This window comes from Eumetopias jubatus, unplaced genomic scaffold, assembly GCF_037043125.1.
Source record: "Eumetopias jubatus isolate StellerSeaLion01/CBP00866 unplaced genomic scaffold, mEumJub1_p1.0 scaffold_13, whole genome shotgun sequence".
NCBI classification, from domain to species: domain Eukaryota; kingdom Metazoa; phylum Chordata; class Mammalia; order Carnivora; family Otariidae; genus Eumetopias; species Eumetopias jubatus.
In genome coordinates this window covers 56,721,771-56,741,287 of record NW_028274819.1, presented here as the reverse complement: position 1 = coordinate 56,741,287, position 19,517 = coordinate 56,721,771, and the positions used below count along the sequence as shown (strand labels likewise).

The window sequence follows — 19,517 nt, the reverse complement described above, 5'->3', positions numbered from 1 at the left end:
GGCCCTGTGCATCCCCCTCACCCTGTCCCTCCCTAGCTATGGTGTCGGGAGCCCCAAGGACCGTGAGAGGGAATGGGTGTGAGGACTCTCCTGCTATAAACCCGAACAGAACCAGGCTCCCACCAGCTCCTTCCCGCCCAAGCCCTGCCCAGTCAGGCAGCCCGAGCTTGTAGTCTGGCCCTGGATATGGACGAGGTCAGCTTCAAGTGGAAAGCTAGGGGGTTACAGACTGCACAGCCAGCGTTCGAGTCTGCAACGCCCTGGGCTCCAGGCCCAGCACTTCCATTCCATCCCTGCAGCCACGTGTCCAGGGTAGCCAGAACCAAATTTCCTGAGTCGCTATGGACCAGGCCTGCAGTCACCTGCCGGCACTTCAGGGCCCGACGTGGGCCCTGGCTCCACAGCAGGAGCCCTTGTCCCCTGGGAATCTCTGATCCAATCACCCTCCGTGCTCCAAAAAAACTTCACTGGAAAAGTTTTATTGAAAAAAAAAAAATTGTACAAATAAGTCCTTGGTTTGACAGCAACAAAGGCTCATTTTCCCCCTGCCCTCCCCACCTTTGAAAATCTACAAAAGGAGAAAAAAAAAGTTCATCCCCATGATGCCTGACCAGAGTCTGCCCACGAGCGCCCCCATGAGCTAGTTCCTGATCCCCCTCTCTGGGGCCAGGGCCATCATGGAGGTGCCTGGGCCAGGGGCTGCAGCACCTCATTTTAGAGTTGACGGGAATTGGGAGAGGACTGGAATAGAGCTGGAGAGAGGGCTGAGGCGATGGTAGGGTCAGGGAAAGAGGGCCCCCATTCCACAGGGCTGGGCTGAACCCCCCCTAGCTCGATTCCATCTCACAGATGAGAAAGCACTTGGCCATAAATATGAACACTGATTGAGGCAGGCTTAATCCCAGGACTCTGAGGGCAGAGACACAACGACTGCCCCAGGTCCCACAGAATGTGGGGTGTGTGGGCTCACCATCATGATATCTGGGGGCCCACGTCCAAGCAGAGTGAATTTTGCCTGGGAAGATCTGCTCAGACACACAGGAAGCCTGCTCTGTTTCCCCACCCCCACCCCATGGAACATCCAAGGCCGGTACCTCAGCTCCCCCCCATAGCACCCATGTGTCTCAGGAGACTTCGGCTGCCTCCTGCCATCCCGTGACCCTGGGGCCCTACAGCTCGTCTCGCATCTTGTCACCCTTGGGCCGGACCAGGCGCCCAATGAACAGCAGGGAGCCGCTCTGGGTGTCTCGAACCAGGAAGATGAAGGGGTGGTCAGCATAGAAGAGCTTAGGGCTACGCAGCTCCTCACGCCCATAGATGTCCTGGTCGAAGGGGTTGCCCTCCGTGTCCCACTCGAAGGCGGTGGCATGGAACACGCTGGCCAGGTACAGGTCCTTCTTGCCTGACATGCGTGACAGGTCGGCCTTGTTCTTGTCGATGGCTTCGGTCAGACCCAGCCCAGCCAGGTGTTTCTGTGGGACCAAGGGGGTTGCCAGGTGAGGCCACGACGGGCAAGGCTCCTAGACCCTCACCCTCTGCTCACACAACCCATCACCTCCTACGCCGTCTGTTCCCCTCCCGGTCCCCTTATGTGTGCTAGACGTGATGTGGGCCCTTCAGACCACTGCCTCCTCACTTTCATGACAACCCTCCAAGAGCTTCTAATCGCCACTTCATAGATGAGGAAACTGAGGCTTGGGGAAAAGGCAGAATTTATCCCTGGTCCTGCTGAGCAATCTGGGTCAGTGCTTCTCAAAGTACGGGTTGTGGGCAGCCAGTTTGGGCACCACCTGGGAGCTTATAGGAAACACACATTTCCTGACCCACTCCCTCCCAGAGCCACTGAATCACAATCTCTGGGAGTGGACCCGGGAACCTTCTTTAACAAAATCTCTAGGTGATCCTTGGCACACTCAAAATGTGAGAAAGACTAACCTAAGGATAGCTATGACCATATAACCTTGGGGCTAAAACCTGTCCAGAGTGATATATGCCTGGGATTTGCTTCAAAATAATCTGACGGGGGAGGAATGGGTGTGTACAGGTGAATCCTTATTGGTCATGAGTTAATGATGGTTGAAGCAGGGTGATGGATACATGAGGGCTCATTATGCTGATCTCTCTATTTTTAATATATTTTTATATATTTCCGTAATAAAAAATTAAAACACAGCCCCGCAAACATGCAGCCCCCTCAACACACACTTTCCATGGCTCTGCAAAGGCCCTGGAAGCCAAGTACAAGCTCTTTCACACATGAGCTATGCTTGCACCTCAGCCTCACCCCTTAGCATGCCTCACCCTGCTCCCCATCCAATAGCCTCAATGAACCACCGGCACCCACAACGGTGTCTCGATGGCCTACCTGCATCCTGGTGGGGTGCTTTAACCACCTCATCTTCCGGGAAGCCTTCCCTCTCCCCAAGACTGCAGCCCTGCCTCCCTGCGGCTCAGCACCAGAGCCTCTCTCTGTTTCAGTGTCTGGGCCTGTCTATCTCCTGCCCCTGGCTCAGAGCTCTCCCAGGGCAGGGCCCGGGGCCCACACCCTCCCTGGCTCTCAGTGAGGAAGACGCAGCCGTGGAGGACTGCCATCTGAGTCATCGGCAGCCCCGGAGTTCAGGCTTCTGCAGAACAGCCCACCTCCCCAGCAGGGCCAAACAGGCACCTGATCCGGGGTCCTGAGGGTCAGGGGTTCCTGAGACAGCGATTCCAGTCCCAGTGACCGTGACCCTATACGAGTCACACACACCACATTTCCCAACTCAGTGTCCCCCCTGGTCTGGTGTGTCCACCCAGGGTTCCAGGAAGACACGGGAGAAAAAAGGGGACAATGGAGTCAGAGAGCAGAGACTGCAGGAGGAGGAGCTGGGAGGGCCTGGGACGGGCCCAGGACACAGGGATGGCGCCCATCTGGAAAGCGCAGCTCAACCCGCACAAGTGCCACGAGCCTGTGATGTGGAGCCCACACCCCATTTCATCTCAAGCTTTCTGTCCACGGCGGCAGCAGTGAGTCTGAGTCAATTCTGTGAGGAAGAAGCCTGGCAAGGAACCCTTTCTGGCATCCAAGGCAGGAAAGAGATAAAAGCTTCCCCTTTGGAGCAGGTACAAAAGTCTCTCCTGACTGACAAGAAGGCCACCCTGAGTTTTCACCCTGAGGACTAACTACAGCCCCACCACTGACTAGCCAGGGTGGCCTCAGCAAGCCCCGGCTTCGAGAGACCCAGGGTGGTCATGAGGGGAAAATACTACTGAGCACATGGATTCGGGTTCCAGTCATGGCTAGTGCCGCACGGCTGACGGCCATTGTTGCTCTTACTGCTGCATGGGGGTCGACCGTTGGCTCGAACAGCCCCCCACTGGGGGCACCTCAGACTCTCCGAGGTGGCACAGCACAGGATCAGGGCACGGCCTGGTGCCAGACCCCTGAGCTACCGTCTGTGTGACTCTGGATAAGCTGTTTAACCTTCCCGAGACTCCGTTTCCTCATCTGTGAAGAGCTTGATAGTCCCACCTAACAGAGCTGTTTTGAGCATTAGAAGTTTAATATACGTGAAGTGCTCAGAAGAGTGTCTAGCATACAGCAGGCGCCCAGTTGTATTCAGCTACTGATGTCATCATCGTGTTCCCAAGGGCAGGTCCCATTGGACCTCCTCCCCGAGCAGTGCCCAGTCCTGCCTGGACACCCACAGAGACTCAAGACAGACCTGCTGAGCTGACGAATGGGTGCCCCAAGCAACCCTCTCCTCCAGGCCCTGCAGCCCCCAAATGGGGCCCCCCCTCACCTGCAGGTCGTGGGTCACCTCCACCACACCCTTGGGCAGGGAGATGGCAACAGCCGCCTTCTGCATCTTCCCCATCCAGGTCTTCAGCTGCTCCTTGGTCAGCAGCTTCTCCAGGCGCTCCAGGGGCTCCACGTGGTGCGGCATGAGGATAATGAGGCTGGAGAGCTTGTGGGCCAGGGGCATCTCCACGATCTGCAGCTTCTCCTTCTCGTCGTCATAGTAGTTGTAGAGGCCTGGGAGGAGAGCAGAGAGGCCGCTGGGCATGCTGGGCTGGGAGCAGGCCAGGGCCCAAGCACCCCCACAACCCCAGCTCAGCACACGGCTCCGCAGGGCACCCACCTGTGCGGTGCATCATCGTAACACCCACAGTATAGGAACGGGTCACCATGAAGCCTCGGTTGTCCACCATCTTATGGTGGAACTTCTCGTCCCAGTGTGCTGTAGTGGGAAGCAGAACACAGGGTCAGAAACAGGCCCCCCTCTTGGGACACATACCCCCAACTGCACTCCCTGGATTTCTCTCTCTGCCACAGGCCTTCGTTCCAGTCTTTGGGGTTCAGCTGCAGCCCACCTCCCCTCTGAGCACCCAGCCCCCAGAGTACATGCTCCCAGCTTTGGGGGACCGGGGTGCTGGCCCCAGGACATGCTGCCGGAAGCTAGGGCTCTCTACAGTCAGGGCCTGGATCTTTCCACTTGACAGGGAATTCCTTCCGAAGGAGGACCCCCAGCTCAGCCACCGCTGCGTCCGCCCTCCGCCCTGACACCTGTCAGGCATTTAGGCAACACGTGCTGAGCGGCAGCCCCACCCCGGCCGCCCCTCCCCTCCGGACTCACGCTTGAAGAACATGGCATTGACCAGCAGCGCGCCATCCGTCCGCTCCACGTCCTTGGTGACCTCGGGCAGCTTGCCGTCGGTGGTCTGCGCCGCCCACTCATTGATGGACTGCAGGGCGCTGCGCTTGTCGCGGAAGTTGATCTTGGAGTGCTCGCAGTTGTAGTGCTGTTTGCTACTGCGCACGAAGTCCTCGGCGAAGCTCACGGAGCTGGGCCCGTACAGGCGGCTGCCCAGCTTCCAGGTCACGTTGCGCGCTGTGCTGTTGCTGAGCGCCCGCAGCAGCTCGCCCAGGCCCGCGTGCACCTCCTCGTCGCGCAGCTGCTCGGCGCTCAGCACCGCCTTGGCCTGGGATGCCGTGGCGGCCTTGCCCCCCAGCGACACAAGCCCCAGGGACGAGGCCACCACCACGGGCGACAGCAGGATGTTCTCCACCGCCTGGTCCTTGGCCATGGCCTGGTACAGGCTGAAGGCCAGGCCGGCACTGCGCTCAGCCAGCGTGGCCGCTTTGGGGCTCAGCTTTTCTGCTGTACCGGGTGCCGCCGCGGCCGCCGGCTTCTTCACCTCGGCGGCCAGGGCCACGGCCAGGAGGCAGCAGGTGCTGATGAGCAGGAGGAAGCGCATGGCAGGGAGGCGGATTGGACGCACCACGGAGGACCTGTGAGGGCTGCAGACAGGGCGGCCCTGAAACCCTGGGGGTTCCTCCCCGACGACCATCCCCAGCCTACTGGCAGCCACCAAGTCCCCTGCAGATGGGAGCCAGAGAGCCCTGAGCTCTGGGGAACCCAGCCCTAACTCAGAGCTGCCCAGATCCGAGGTCTTAGTCGGCCCGCTCTCTCTGAGGCCTTCTCTGAGCTCCTTATCCAAAACAGGGTTTCAGGCAAGTCACCACCTCCTCCCTATTGATTTCTTACACTGAACTGACAACACTGAGTCTCATGCGTTTATTATGCATTATCTCCATGCCTAACTAGTCTGTGACCTCCAAGAGGACAGGAAATCTAGCCAGTCTGGTTTCCCCGTATATCTCCAGTGCCTAGCACACAATAGGCCTCAGCTGTTCCTGAATGAACAGAAACCAGGGCCGTTTGGCCAGACTTAGGGTCCTCAGTTCGCATAAAAATTAGCTCTCATCTCATACCACCCCGGCTCCCTTTTCCAGTAGAAAAAAGTGGCAGATGGACTGAGGGTCTGCATGAAGCACAGCTGCCTGGGCAAACGATGTCCTGTCAGGACAGGCTGAAGGCCGGCTTCTCCCCCACCCCATGCCTTTCCTTCTGCCCTGGGATGTTAATGAGTCACCGGTTAGCTCACTCATTAAGTGGGGGAGACCAGATGCTCCATTCTGCCGCCCCACGGGTGACCTTGAGTGTGTGTCCCCTCCTCTCTTGGCCTCGGTCCCCATTTTCCAAGCTGTTGGGGGCCTAGGTCTCCATGCCCAAGGCCTTGTCCTAGCAGGGACAGGCCTGCCCAGCTCTCCCCAGTCCCTGGCGTGAAGGGGAAATCCCAGGACACAAGTTGAGTGGGGGGTAGATTTCCTGAGAGGAAGGATACTGGAGGAGGGGTAAGTCACAGCTCAGTGGAGCAATGACACCCCCTCCCCTTCACCGGAGGCTGGCCAGATATGTGTCCGCAGGAAGCTGGGTCCACCTCACATTCCATTCTGCCCTCCCATCTGACAGTTGCTGCCACCCAGGCCCTCTGCTCTAGGGCTTCAGGGTGGCCCTCAAAACCCCTCCCAAACCACAGTGGTAGCAGTGGCCCCTAAAACAAGCCTCCCTCCCCTCCCTGGGGCCTCCAGTCAGGACAGTCTCTCCCCATAGGATACTTCCCCCGCTACTTTCATGCAGGACAGAAGGGGAGATGACCGGGCAAAGGGAAGGGTTGGAAGGACTCTGGTAGAGGCTGGGATCCCACTGCTCTGGCAGATCCCATCTCATGGTCCTCAAGAAAGTCTGAAAATTCAGAATCCTGGTGGAAGACTCTCGGGACTTCGGCCTGCCTGCGGGAGCACCGGGTTTCTGCGAAGACCCCACTGCTACAGCTACCCTGCGAACCCAGGCAGGTCCCCCCCCCCCTCCCTGGGCTGCCACCTCTTTGAAGGTGCAGTGTAAAGGGGAAGCAAAGGACACATGGGGAGAGGGGGGGAGAGGAGGAGGCAAGGCACAGAGAGACCTGTACCCTACCCAGAGTCCAGACTGGGGAGGTGATATATCCCAGGGCCCAGGCCGCCTTCCTCCCAGCCCTAGCTCCTTCCCCACCAGGCCTGGAGCCTCAAAGGCAGAGTGACCATAGGATTATTGTACAAACAAGGGTACCTAAGAAAATGAAATGGAGCGCTACTAATTATTACGCCAGGACAACAGGCATATGGCCGCTCTATTCAAAGGTCACCTCTAGTTCATACAGCTGATGCCAGAGCACAGACCCCGGGCAGAGGCCACTAGCAGCCCCCTGGGAAAGTCAAGGAGCCTAGCTCACAGCCCTGCCACGCGGCAGGCACCATCTTGACAGCCCCCACCCACAGCCAACCAGAACTTCAAAGGACTGGGAGGGGCCTTGCAAGAAAGCTCCAAATGACTAGTTTGGGATTCCTCTGGCAGCCACACAGCTGTGCTCCCACTCCCGCTCCCGCTCCGCTCTAGGTGACGTGGCAGCCTGGAAACAGAATTATCTCCATCCGCCGGCAGAGGGGGGCTTCCAGCCTGGGAGGCGGGAGGCCCGGGTTCAGGTCCCAGGGGGTGCCCCAGGGCCACCCTGGCCTTGGCTTTGAGTCTGCCCATCTGGCTCTGCAGGGAGATGCGTGGCTGTGGAGAGAGCCGCCCTGTTAACCCGGCAGCAGTCACAGAGGAAGACAAGTCACGGCAAGCAAGGCAGCCTCCCGCAGCCCAGAGAAATCCCAGCCCTGAGGCCACGGTTAGACGATTCACAGTCCCACAAAGGACACGAAAAAGAGAGGCTCAGAGAGCCGAGGCCTGTGCCCACAGCTAGCCAGACTCAGCTGAGACTGGATCCCGGGTTTCTGTAAGAGAGGAAGGTAAGCAAATTCTCGGGGGTCCACCAGAGAGGATCTCAAACACTTGAGGGAGTCTAAAGTACCTTGAAACTGCCTCAGAGGGAGGTCAATGCCTGCCTTTTTCATTCTGAAAGAAAACAGAAGGGTGAGGAGAGTGGGATAGGGCAGCGCTGGGGTGGGTGGTGGTGAGGTGGGGCCTGGAAGGCCCGCACCCCGAACGGGACTGGCTACACTGCCCGTGGCACAAAGGAAGGCTTACCCAGTCCCAGATCCACAGGGACTTTGGAGGCTGTCCACCTCACTGTGCAGTGGGAGCAACTGAGGCCAGAGGGGAGAAGGGAGCCACCCCAGGTCCCACACGATCTGTGGGGGTTGGGCCTCCCCGCCCAGGGCTCCTTCCTCCCAGAAGCACCCACAGAGCCCCTGAGGAAGCCTGGATGGGGTCTCCTGTTACACAGGGAGTAAAAAAAAAAAAAAAAAAAAAAAAAAAAATTTCTGCAGGGAATCCCGGTGACCAGAGACAAAAGGAGTGGCTCTCCGGAGGCCTCAGGAAGGGGGGATGGGCAGATGAACCATCTGAGGATAGGAGGGTGTGGTACCAGCCAGAGACTTCCAGGGAACCAAGGCCCCCTCATTTTCCTCTGGCCTCCAGCCTCCATCCGGGCCCTAGAGCCCAGAGGGACCTGCTGGAAACCGGGAAGAGGAGGGGCCGGGCCTCCTGGCCATGCTGGAAGTGGTTTCATTCTTCCTCCACTCCAGCCACCTCAGGAATGTCCCTGGGCTGGGGGCAGGGTACCCTGGCCTTTGGAAGTAGTAGCCTTAACCCTGCAGTTACTCCAAGAACCAGGCAGCAGTGGACAGAGTTAAGAGTGGGTGACTCAAAGCCTTCCGGTCAGCTAACCCTCTGCTCTTGTGTCAGGGGGTAAGAACCCTGCTGATTCCTCACCCCCTTTCTGGAGGGAGGTAGGGGAGATGGTGCTGGTCAAGTTACTCCTTCAGCTGCCAACACATGCAGGCTGCTGATCAGAAGCGGAGCCACCGTTGGTGACTCCTCCCAAACTGTAGGGACCCCAAGACACCCCCCGCCCGGTGAAAAGCCTAGACTATTTCACCTCCTTTCCTACCACCCTACCTTCAGGAGGCTCAGATGCACCCCTCCCCCACCCCCACCAAGCCCGTCCGGAGACTGGTCCACCCACCCCTGCTGTCCCCTGGGCCCCAGCCCCAGAGGCGGAGGCGCCCTTAACTCCAAAGCTGGCCTGGCTTCCTACCCCTACTGGAAAGGGCCCCAGACCCCATCTCCTCCCTTCTGGTTCCTGCACAGGGGCGAGTCTCGGCATCCTGGCTCCCAGCCCCACTGTTTCCTCTCTGCCATCACCACCCCTGCCCCATACTTCTGTGGAATCCCGCACTTTTTCCGAGCCTTCCAGTGCCCGACTCCCCGCCCCGCCCTAGCCCTACAGGCTCACTCAGCCATCACCATCCACCCCCAGGCTCCCGATCCCAAACGCTCCAACGACTCCCAAGGTGCCAGGGACTCCGGTTTGCGGGCTCTGGGTTGGACCCCAACCCCTCCCCCCAGGGCCTCCCGCCCCCTCTCACTCGCCGGAGCACCCCCACAGCGCCCGCAGCGCGCCGGCCGGCCCCCTCCCTCACCTGGGCCGGGCAGGCTGGCGCCGGACGAGAGTCCCACTGGAGCCGCGGACGGATTCCACTCTCCGCCGCTCCCGGCTCCCCAGGTCTATATATGGCGTTCCCCTCCTCCCGCCCGTCCCGAGAAACTTCTGGAAAGTTGGAAAAGCTTCCGGAGGGCGCCCCGGTTCCGCCAAAAAAACCCAAAGACCTCCCCCAGACCGCCCCGGCTCCCGCCCCTCCCTCTGCGGGCTCTCACCCGGCCCCTGGGTCCTACTGCCCCCCACACCGGGCGGGGCGCTGGGAGCCCCCGCAGAGAGGCCGGGCGCTAGGGCCTGCACTACCGGCACAGCGCGCTGGTGTTCTTGGACTCGCCCGACACTGCGGAGACTCCGGACCTCCCAGGTCCTGGAGATGGGGACCCGGCGGGGGGGGGGCGGGGGGGGCGGAGGGGGCGGAGTTCGGACCGCTGAGCTGGAGGGGACACTGAGCTCCAGGGTCCAGCTCCCCGGAGAGGAGCACCCTCCTCCCCACAAGGCTGCTTACCCCTTCCAGCAGCCTTTCCCTTTGCAGGGGCTCTGCCCCGAGGCGATCCACTCCCTCCCCCCCCCCCCGTTTTAGAGCGGAAACTTAATTAGGTCCCCTGACACACCCCCTCCTCAGTCAGGGTCCCTCTCCTTTGTCTTAGGGGAGGTGGTCAGAAATTGAGAGGCAGCATCTTTCTCCATCCGCAGCTTATCCTGAACGCCTTGGAGGAGCTGGACCTCAGTGACTGCCCTGAGGGGAAAAGGGATCCTAACCTAACCAATACCTGACCATAACTCTGGAAAGTCGTGATAGAGGCGGAGACTCCGGGAACGTCGTGGTTTGGCTAGGTCTGGAGGGGTGCACAGGAAGGATAACCCTGGCCGTCCACTAAGTAATACGTTGTATGATCCTAAGCAAGTTACTTTCCTTTTCTAGGCCGTAGTTCCTTCTTTGGCTGTGAAATGTGGTGCTGTCATTCCTTGCTTCCTTACCCTCTTCCCTGGTCTGTATGTCTGTCTCCCTCTCTCCTTGGTTATCCCTGCCCTCTACCTGTCTGGGTCCCCTCCCAGGGCTCCAGGGCTCACTATCAACCCCTCTCACCCCACCCTCCTACAACTGATAGTCCCTTGAGCTCTAAGCTAAGCTGGGTATTCAGGTCTGTTCCAGGTGCTAAAGACGCAGCTGAGAACAGGACAAAGTCCCTGCCCTCAAGGATGTACAGTATGAGGAGGAAATGTGCATGTTAGTAGGGAACTCAAGAAGGCAGAAGATGATTTAGGACATGCCCCTACCTCCCACAAGTCTTCTAATAGTGAAATGATGGATAACAGACTGGCACAGTATGGAGAGGGAGGGACAGGGTAGAGAGACACTTCATTCACTCATTCGTTCAACCAATCAGTAAGCTGTGCTGAGTGTCTTCTTTCTTCCAAGTGCATCCTTGGCTCTTGGGGATCAAATGAATCCCAGCACCCAGTGGATGAATCATCTGGGTCCCCAGCAGTAGGGGTGGGGGGTGACTAACTGTGAAGTCTGGGTTAGGTGCTGCTACTTCAAGTCTGATTACAAGGACGGTGGGAAATCTTCGATTCCAAGAGCTTCAGACTCTTTGAGTCAAGGTCAAAGAGGTGGAGAGGACTTGAATCCAAAAGCGACCATCATAGAAGCTGATATCTTCCTTGAATCCCCATAGAATCTGAATCTCTATCTAGAGAACCGTAGAGTGGTAAATCTCAGAGTCAGAGAATCTTAGAAGAGAAGGAGCAGGGGCTCTGGGCTGCAAGGCTTCTCAGAGGTCATGGATTCCTGTGTGCGGCCCCAGGCAGAAGCCTCTCTGCAGTATCCCAAAGGCAAGTGCACAGCGTCTTCTAGAACAGGGAGTTCAAGTCCCACAGAGGCAGCCCAGTATTCTTTCTTAGGACAGGTCCGATCATTAACAAAATTGTTCCTCTTTAGTGTGGTGTCCATCTCTTTGGAGTGGCTGTCCTGGTTTTCACGTGCTTCTTCCTGCCTCGACTGTGTATTGCTTTTAAGGATATGTCCTTGCTATCCAAGGAAACCACCTGGGTCACAGGCCATAACCCACCCTCTACCCCATCCCCACGCCTAGCTTGGTGCTCACAGGGTAATCAGCCCGTGAACGAAGAGTCCATCAAAACTGGTGGAATAAAGGAAAGGTCTTGGTTTCCAGTGGGTCCAGATGTCAAAAGCCCACAGAGATTTCCTTTCCTCCACACTGTTCCATTTCTTAGCTCTCTGAGGCCTCACCAACACTTTCGGAGTAAGCAGAATGCTATGACTCTCAGTGCCAGCCCTGAGGGGTAAGGGTCAACTGAGGCTCCTGCTGCTGGATAAACCCAGAATCCTAGAAGGTCAGAGTAGAAAGGACTAATGCCCTCCATTTAGAGAGAGAGAAGCTGAGGCCTGAGGAGAAGCCTAGGTCTGAAGACCAAACTGGGTCAGAAGCCTCCACTATGGCATTATTTCTGTGTCATCACCCTATAGTGTCACTGAGTGTCTCTGGAGACCTGGGCCGCCTTCTCTCTAGGAGTCCCCAGTACCCAGCACAGCGCAGGCCCAGAGGAGGAACTTGGTAAGACCCACCAGAGAGCCAGTGGTGGGTAGCATCTGAATGAGTCTGTGGGGCTCCAGGCACTGCCTCCCTGAAGAAAGACAACGGCTCCTTTAAATTTCCAAGATCAGCAAAAAAATGTCAAGAGCCTTTGTCACATTATTCTTAGCTCCGAGCCCAGCCCAGGCCCAGCTGTGGCCCTTCCCCCACACTTCGAGGCTGCACATTCTGGAAAAAGCAATCTTTCTGGAGGGAGGAAAGACTGAATTGCAGAGAGACTCTCCAGCATTTCAGGTCTGGATTCCTCCAGTGCCTTGGCTCCCTGAAGGAGCTGTTCCTGCCCTCCGCCCCATCCCATCCCCAAGAGGGATGGAAAGTTGCCCAAGGGCACACAGCAGGTCTGAGGTAGAGCTGGGTCAGAACCCAGGTGCTGGACCCCCAGCTCTCTTTCCCCCAAACCACCTTCTGATTGACCCAGCCAGATCGGCAGACCCCGTTTTACCAGAGATTACAGAAGCAGCTTTCTTTGGCTCCCGTGGCTGGATTCATGCCGTCCTTGCCCTGTAGAATCCTAGCACAAAAACTAATGTATCACTTAACTGCTCAGCATACCCGTATTTCATATTTTCAGAGTAAGTAAGAATGTCACCAGTTTATTTTCTTTTTAAGTATGATCCACACCCAGCGTGGAGCCCAGTGTGGGGTTTGAACTCACGGCCCTGAGATCAAGACCTGAGTTGAGATCAAGAGTTGGAGGTTTAACCCACTAAGCCACCCAGGCGCCCCAGAATGTTGCCATTTTAAACTGGAGGAAACTGAGGTCAGGGAGGCTCAGTGGAGTGTTTAAGGGCATACATGGAGCTGCATTCAGCACAGGGATTTGAACTAGGTCGGTTTGTCCAAAGGAAGGTAGGGAAAGGGAAGGACTGAGAAATGGCGTTTATGGGTCACTTTGCTACGGCTGGCCGTGCTGGGCACCTAAACCGTATCTCACTCTTAATTATAGGACGCTAATTGGAAGGAAGTGTAATCCCTTTCTCCTTTTCACATGGGATAAAAAGGGCAAAGAAAGGCTCAGCTAAACAGTCCAGGGCGGAACCTCTTCCTCAGAGTAGGGCCAGGGCTATCTCAGGCTGCGCTTTGAGATGCTGTCCGGAAGCCAAGAATATGCTCACAGCCCAAAGCATGAGTCAGGGAAAACGCAACTTCTGCAATCTCTGATTTTCTCTGTGGAGCGTGGGGCCTTCCGATGAAAGGGCTGTCCTGTAAGCTGCCACGTCCGAGGGTGGGAGGCCCCGTGTGGGGCTGGGGGTGGGCGGGCACAGGGTTTCTCCCCTCCTCCTCTCAGAGCCGGCTGCCCCACCTCCCCTCCACCCCCGCCCCCCGCAGCGCTGGTGCGGAGGGAAGTCACACGGGCCGTCCGGTTACTTCACTCACACGTCTGACACGACACCCAGGAGACATATGCGCACTGACACATGACGCTGCACATGCACGTGTCTGTCCACACGCTGTGGCCCCTTCCTGCAGTCCACGCACACACGTGGCTGCGTATTCCCTAGCAACACAAATGCAGCGCGCGGAGCACACGTGCCTCATAGGAACCTGTGTGCAGGGGGACAGGGGAAAGGGCACAGCCAGGAGATCTGGGGTTCCACTCTCATCCCTTCACCCCTTATCAGCTGTGAAGTACTGGGGAAGTCACTTCCCTCTCTGAGCTTCCATTTGTAAAATGAGAGGCTGTGACTCCTCCTTGCACCCCACTCCCTGCTGGCGGCCGGTTGTTCACCCTGCCTTCACCTCAGAACCTGCAGGCTTGGGGCGCCTGGGGAGCTCAGTCCGTTAAGCGTCTGCCTTCAGCTCAGGTCATGATCCCAGGGTCCTGGGATCCAGCCGCATCCGGCTCCCTGCTCAGCGGGGAGTCTGCTTCTCCCTCTCCTCCCCCCCCCCACCTCCTTAATGCTTGAGTGGTCTCTCTCTCTCTCTCTCACTCTCTCTTAAATAAATAAAATCTTTTTTAAAAAAATCTGCAGGTCTTTCTTGAGCATCTACCACGCGTGGGGTGCCCCAAACCCTAGGAGGCTAGGATATAGTTCCCATTGGGAAGTGGAAGGAGCCGGGTGCAGCACACAGGCACAGGACTCCTGAGCCCAGCCCAGGGCTCCATTCACCAGCTCTCCAGTGGTCCCTGGAGAAAGTCCAAGCCCCTTCATTGCCCTCACTGCCCTAGCATCAGGCATGCCAGTTTGCAAAGGCAGGTCCTTGGTGCCCCCAGGGCAGAGATGTTCTGCCTTCTTAGGGTCAGAGCAAGAGAGGAGGCTCTTAAGAAGGCTCAGCTTTAGGGAATGGGGCAGCACATTGTACTTTGGGTGGATTGGTAGCTCCCTCCCTTCTCCCGGCCTCCCCCTCCCAGGCCTCCTCTGGCAACTCCATGGAAATGGCTCCAGCTGCCTGCAAGGCCAAGAGGCCAAGAGGGCTGGTAGGCTGGTAGATGCTTGTTAAATATTGTCTGGTATCTACCAGGGTATGGGTTAGGGTACGGGTTAGGGTTAGGGTACGGGTTAGGGTTAGGGTATGGGTTAGGGTTAGGGTACGGGTTAGGGTACGGGTTAGGGTACGGGTTAGGGTATGGGTTAGGGTACGGGTTAGGGTACGGGTTAGGGTATGAGTTAGGGTACAGGTTAGGGTACGGGTTAGGGTACGGGTTAGAGTACTATATAGTGATGTCCAACTCAGCCACAGGGCTGCCCTCCCTTTCTCACCATCTATCTCTGACACCCAGGAAAGGAACCCTGAATCCTGACCACCCTACACACCCCCAGCCCTAATCTGATTCAGCCCAGGGTGGCCTCCCCAGTGTTATGAGTCCAAGAAGCCCTGGTTTGGAGGTCTGCTATATTTTAGCCTCGTGCCCATGATCTAGGTCCCCCCACCCCCCCGCCAAACTTGTAATGATCCTCTTGAAGATAATGAGAAGTACAGATGAAACAAGGAATTGGAGAGCACTCATGCTCTGCTCATCTCTTCATCATTGCCTGGTCCAGTCCTACCTAGCCACTCCTGCTCTGTCCTCTGAACACTGTCCTGTCGGTTCCACTCACACCTGTCCTTGCACACATACATGAGGATCCCAAAGGGCTGTGAGTGTCATGGTGACTGCCCTGGGGAGGCACAGGCAGAGGATGGCAGCCTGGCAGAAGGGGGAAGAACCCAGCCTGAGAGTCAGGAAGTCTGGGTGCCACTAGCCACTAGTCACTGAGTGACCTTGGAAAGTTGCTGCAAGTCCCTGTGCCTCAGTTTCCTCATCTGTAACATGGGGGATTTGAACAGGATCTAGAAGGATCTGAGGGATTGCATTTTAAACAGAAAGAAGGGTTCTGGCAGGAGAAGCAATGGGCACAGCCTTTCCAGAAGGCACTTTGCAATGGGAGCTTTAAAGACATGTTACTGAATAATTCCCTGCAACGTTGTTTGTAATAGCAAAAATTGGAAACAACCCCTCTATTGGTAGGGAGTGGGAATACCAAGAAGCTGGGAAAAACAAAAAGTAGGAGGTTCTTTATGTCCTGATCCTGATATGGAAGAGGAAAGTGAAGGAGAATGTGTAGGGTACACTGCTGCCTTTCAGATCTGCACACAGCATCCCTGCAGGTGGGTGAGAAGCTTGTAACATGCCTCCCTGCAGGGGAAGGGCCGAAGGGAAGGGAGAAAGGGAGGGGTGAGACTTATTTTTGGACTGCTGCTGACCGAGAACAGCTCTGGTTTGAACTGCAGTCCAACTTATATGCGGATGGGTTTTTTTTTAAATAAATACTGTACAATACTGTAAATGAATTTTTCTTCCTTATGATTTTCTTCAAAACATTTTCTTTTCTCTAGCTTTATTGTAAGAATACAGTGTATAATACATATAACATCCATAATATGTGTTAGCTGACTTTATCTTATCAGTAAGGCTTCTGATCAACAGTAGGCTGTTAGTAGTGAAGTTTTGAGGGAGTCCAAAGTTATTCATGGATTTTTTTGACTGTGTAGGGGGTCAGCACCCCTAACCCCTGTGTTGTTCAAGGGTGAACTCTATAGGAATGCATTACTTATTCACACATTTTTTTCTTTTTTAAATCAGCTTTTTGGAATTTAGCCTAAGGAAATTATTTTTGAAAATATGAGCCGAGGTACATGTACAAGGATGCACATTACAGCCTCATTTGTAAGGGCCAAAAATTGGAGACAGTATCAGTATGGGATGGACTCTTGGCGGCCATCATAAAGGGGGGAGCTATTTTAATCCTCAAGCAGAGAAAGACAGCTCAGTGGATTTGGTGGACAAAAAATAGAGCAGCTTATAAAACAGCATATTTATGAAAACTCTCTGTGCAGAGGCACAGATGTGTGGAAGTATGTTCACATTTCACCGAGAAGTCCACTCTTGGTATTAGATGATTTCCACTTAATTTTTAGAACATTTCTGCTGTTCAAAGTTGTTTTATTTACTTTTTTTATTTTTAAGGGTTTTATTTTTTTAGGGTAACGTCTATACTCAACGTGGGGCTCAAACTTACAACCCCGAGATCCAGAATCGCATGCTCTACTGATTGAGCCAGCCAGGTGCCCCTGAAGTCATTTTATTTTTTTCAATGAATGTGTGTTAATAAAAATATATAAAGAAATGTGTATAATACTCATAGAAAAAGACCAGAAGGAAAACTCTTCAATGGTTTATTACTGTTTATCTTTGGAGATGGAAATATACATTATTTCTATTTTCTCCTCTCTGCTTCTCTGAAATTTTTCAATAGCATATATCACTTCTATAATCAGTTTTTCAAAAAGTCAATATAGTGAATAGGATAGAAACATCCAGTGGGAGGTCAAGCCAAGCCTGAAGGCCACATCTGAGTTGGGGGTGGGAAAGTGCAGGCCAATGGGGCCTGGGGCTCAGGGTCCCTAATTGCAGCTCTGGGGAGGTTGGGAGGCTGGGGCTCGAGCTCTTCTGGCCAGGCCTGGCATTTTCCATGCCTGCAAGCCTGCTGGCTTTAGGCCTCAGGCTAAAATGAGCTAGATCCTGACAGTATTTCATGGGAAGCCGCCAGGGCAGGCAGGCAGGGAAGGTCCCGACAAAGGTCACCATGTGAGGGGTCAGGAGTATGTGTGGGTAAAGCTGCAGAAGATGGCCAGCCAGGGGTCTCCCAGGAGCTTGGGGCTGGGGAACTTGGAGCTTCCTCCTGAAGACAATTTAGCAGGGAACAGACAACGTCCCATTGGTGTTTTTAAAGATTTTATTTATTTATTTTAGAGAGTGGGGGAGCAGGGAGGAGCAGAGGAACAAACAGACTCTGCTCTGAGCCCGGAGCCCACGACCCTGAGATTGTGACCTGAGCCAAGACCAAGAGTCAGGTGCTTAACCAACTGAGCCACCCAGGTGCCCACCCCCCCACCTTTTTTTTTTTTTTAAGATTTTATTTATTAATTTATTTGAGAGAGAGAGAGAGAAGGAGGTGGTTTTTTTTTTTTATTTAAAGATTTTATTTATTTATTTGTTTGACAGAGACACAGCGAGAGAGGGAACACAAGCAGGGGGAGAGGGAGAGGGAGAAGCAGGCCTCCCACGGAGCAGGGAGCCCGATGCAGGGCTCCATGCGGGGCTCCATGCGGGGCTCGATCCCCGGACCCTGGGATCATGACCTGAGCCGAAGGCAAACGCTTAAGGACTGAGCCACCCAGGCGCCCTGAGAAGGAGGTGTTTTTAAAGTAGTTCTCTGCCTGCTGAGTGGAGAGTGATAGAGGCCAGGGGGAGAATGTCACAACAGCCCAGAGCTAGATGCTAATGCCTGCACCTGGATAGGAACCATCGGACTACAGAGGTCCTGGTGGTAGACTGAGCATGGAAGGGCCAGCAGCAGGAGGAAGGAGGACACTGGGGTGTGCAGCCTGGGGGAATGGGTGGCCCATGGTCCCCTTCCTGAGATGGGCGCTGGGAGGGAAGGTGTTGTCTGTAGCTTGGAGACATCTGGGAGGCTGTAGCCTCCATCAGTCTGGCACTCGCGAAAGAAGGCCAAGCTGCAGAGGACGATTTGGGAGTCAGGGCACAGGAGAGTAAGGGACACCATGGGATGGAAGGTGTGGGTGAGGGCAGGTACCGAGCGAGAGAAGAACTGAGCCCAGGGAGAAACAGGCCCACTCCAGGCAGAGGGGGCACCCCTGCCACCGTCAGGAAGGAGAATCAGAGTGGGGTTGGCAGGGCCACCGGTGAGGCCGAGGGGGGGGATGGGGGTACGGGAAGAAGGCCATGCTGGATGCGGTGGGGAGATACTGCCCTCGTCCCCTCCTCCGTCGCCGAGAATGCCGAGGGAGGACCCGGCGGCGGTGATTCCACGGTGGGTGGGCTGGGTCCGGGCCTGGATCTGTACACTCGGCCGGACCCCATTGGCTGGCGGGCGGGAGCTGGCGCAGAGACAGGCCCCGCTGATGCAACGTGGGCCTATCGTTGCAGGCCCCGCTGAGGGGGTGCAGCTGTGCAGGCCGCTGCCCAGAGGTTCCAGCAGGGAGGGGGGACCGCCTCCCGGGGGCAGGCTGGAGCGCTGGGACTGCAGCGCAGCCCGGCTCCAAGGCTGTCTGCTCTGCGTCTGCTCTGACTCACGAGGGAAACACGCCTTTCATGGAAGCACCCAGAGCCCTCAGCCCCGGTGCGTGGGCGTGAGGGTGCGTGTGGGCACGCGGGGGGGGGGGGGCGCGAACCATGCGCACGCTCAGCCGGCCCTCTCAAGCTCAGCATTCCTGAGGCCAGACCGGAAGCGGGAGAAGGGGGGTGGGGGAGGGGCTGGGTACCTGCAGAGCCCAGGCTGGGCGTCCGGTCCTGGGTTTCCCTCTGTGCTCAGCCTCTGACTCTGTATATGACTTTGGGCAAATCCCTCATCCCTCTGAGCCATCTCTTTAGCTGGGACAGAGAGTTGTGGAAAAGAACTCGGAGATTGGGGCTGGAGCGGGAATGGGGTCACTAGGGGGCACAGCTGACCAGTCTGAGCCCCCAAACCAGGCACAGAGGAAAGGAAAGTGGCACTTATGATGCCCACTGTGTGTGCATTCTTAAGTCCCATAACCCTGCTGTGAGGTAGGCATTTTTCATTCCCACTTTGTAGATGGGGAAACTGAGACCCAAACAGCCCAGGAATGATAGAACCTGGATTTGAAGCCAGGTTTCCCTGCTTGAGGTCTGGGGTTCTGTCCACTGCAGCACCTGGGCCGTACCTGAGGGCATCAGGAGGCTGACGCTGGCATCACTGATGGCCAGAACTCACAGTTGCTCAAATCGTGGACACTTTCTGTCCTTAAGCAATGAGCCTCACATGGGATGCTCAGCGGTATGACAGAGGAGAGCAGGGAGAAGGCATTAGAACCCAAAAGTACCTCACCCCATGCAGGGATGAGGGGCAGGGAAGACTTCCTGGAGGAGACTGTCTGGGGTTGAGAAGGCGCTCACAGCAAGCACAGAAATCTTGGGGAGGGTGAGGAAAGTGAGGTGCTCTCCTCACTTGCACAATTAATGGCAACACCCAAACCCACAGTAATCAAGGTAAGTAATATTTTCAAAAATCAAAAGCAACATGTGAAAAATAGCCATGATGAACAAAATATCAAAATTTTAAATAAAGCCAG

At 56.0% G+C, this 19,517-nt stretch overlaps 1 protein-coding gene across 3 annotated transcripts; it reads right to left on the bottom strand.

Annotated features, from left to right (window-relative positions):
- Positions 1 to 463: 463 nt before the first annotated feature.
- Positions 464 to 10,142, bottom strand: SERPINH1 (serpin family H member 1). Of its 3 annotated transcripts, XM_028115738.2 has the most exons (6): positions 9,287 to 9,450; positions 7,714 to 7,757; positions 4,617 to 5,281; positions 4,122 to 4,220; positions 3,783 to 4,015; positions 464 to 1,472 (listed from the first exon to the last, which is right to left on the bottom strand). In XM_028115738.2, the coding sequence occupies exons 3-6, from the start codon at positions 5,236 to 5,238 to the stop codon at positions 1,170 to 1,172; spliced, it is 1,257 nt and encodes a 418-aa protein (XP_027971539.1). In that variant the 5' UTR covers positions 5,239 to 5,281; positions 7,714 to 7,757; positions 9,287 to 9,450; the 3' UTR covers positions 464 to 1,169. The 3 variants fall into 3 exon arrangements, with proteins under 3 accessions (XP_027971539.1, XP_027971537.1, XP_027971538.1); XM_028115736.2 differs by lacking the exons at positions 7,714 to 7,757; positions 9,287 to 9,450 and adding an exon at positions 10,074 to 10,142; XM_028115737.2 differs by lacking the exon at positions 7,714 to 7,757.
- Positions 10,143 to 19,517: the final 9,375 nt, after the last annotated feature.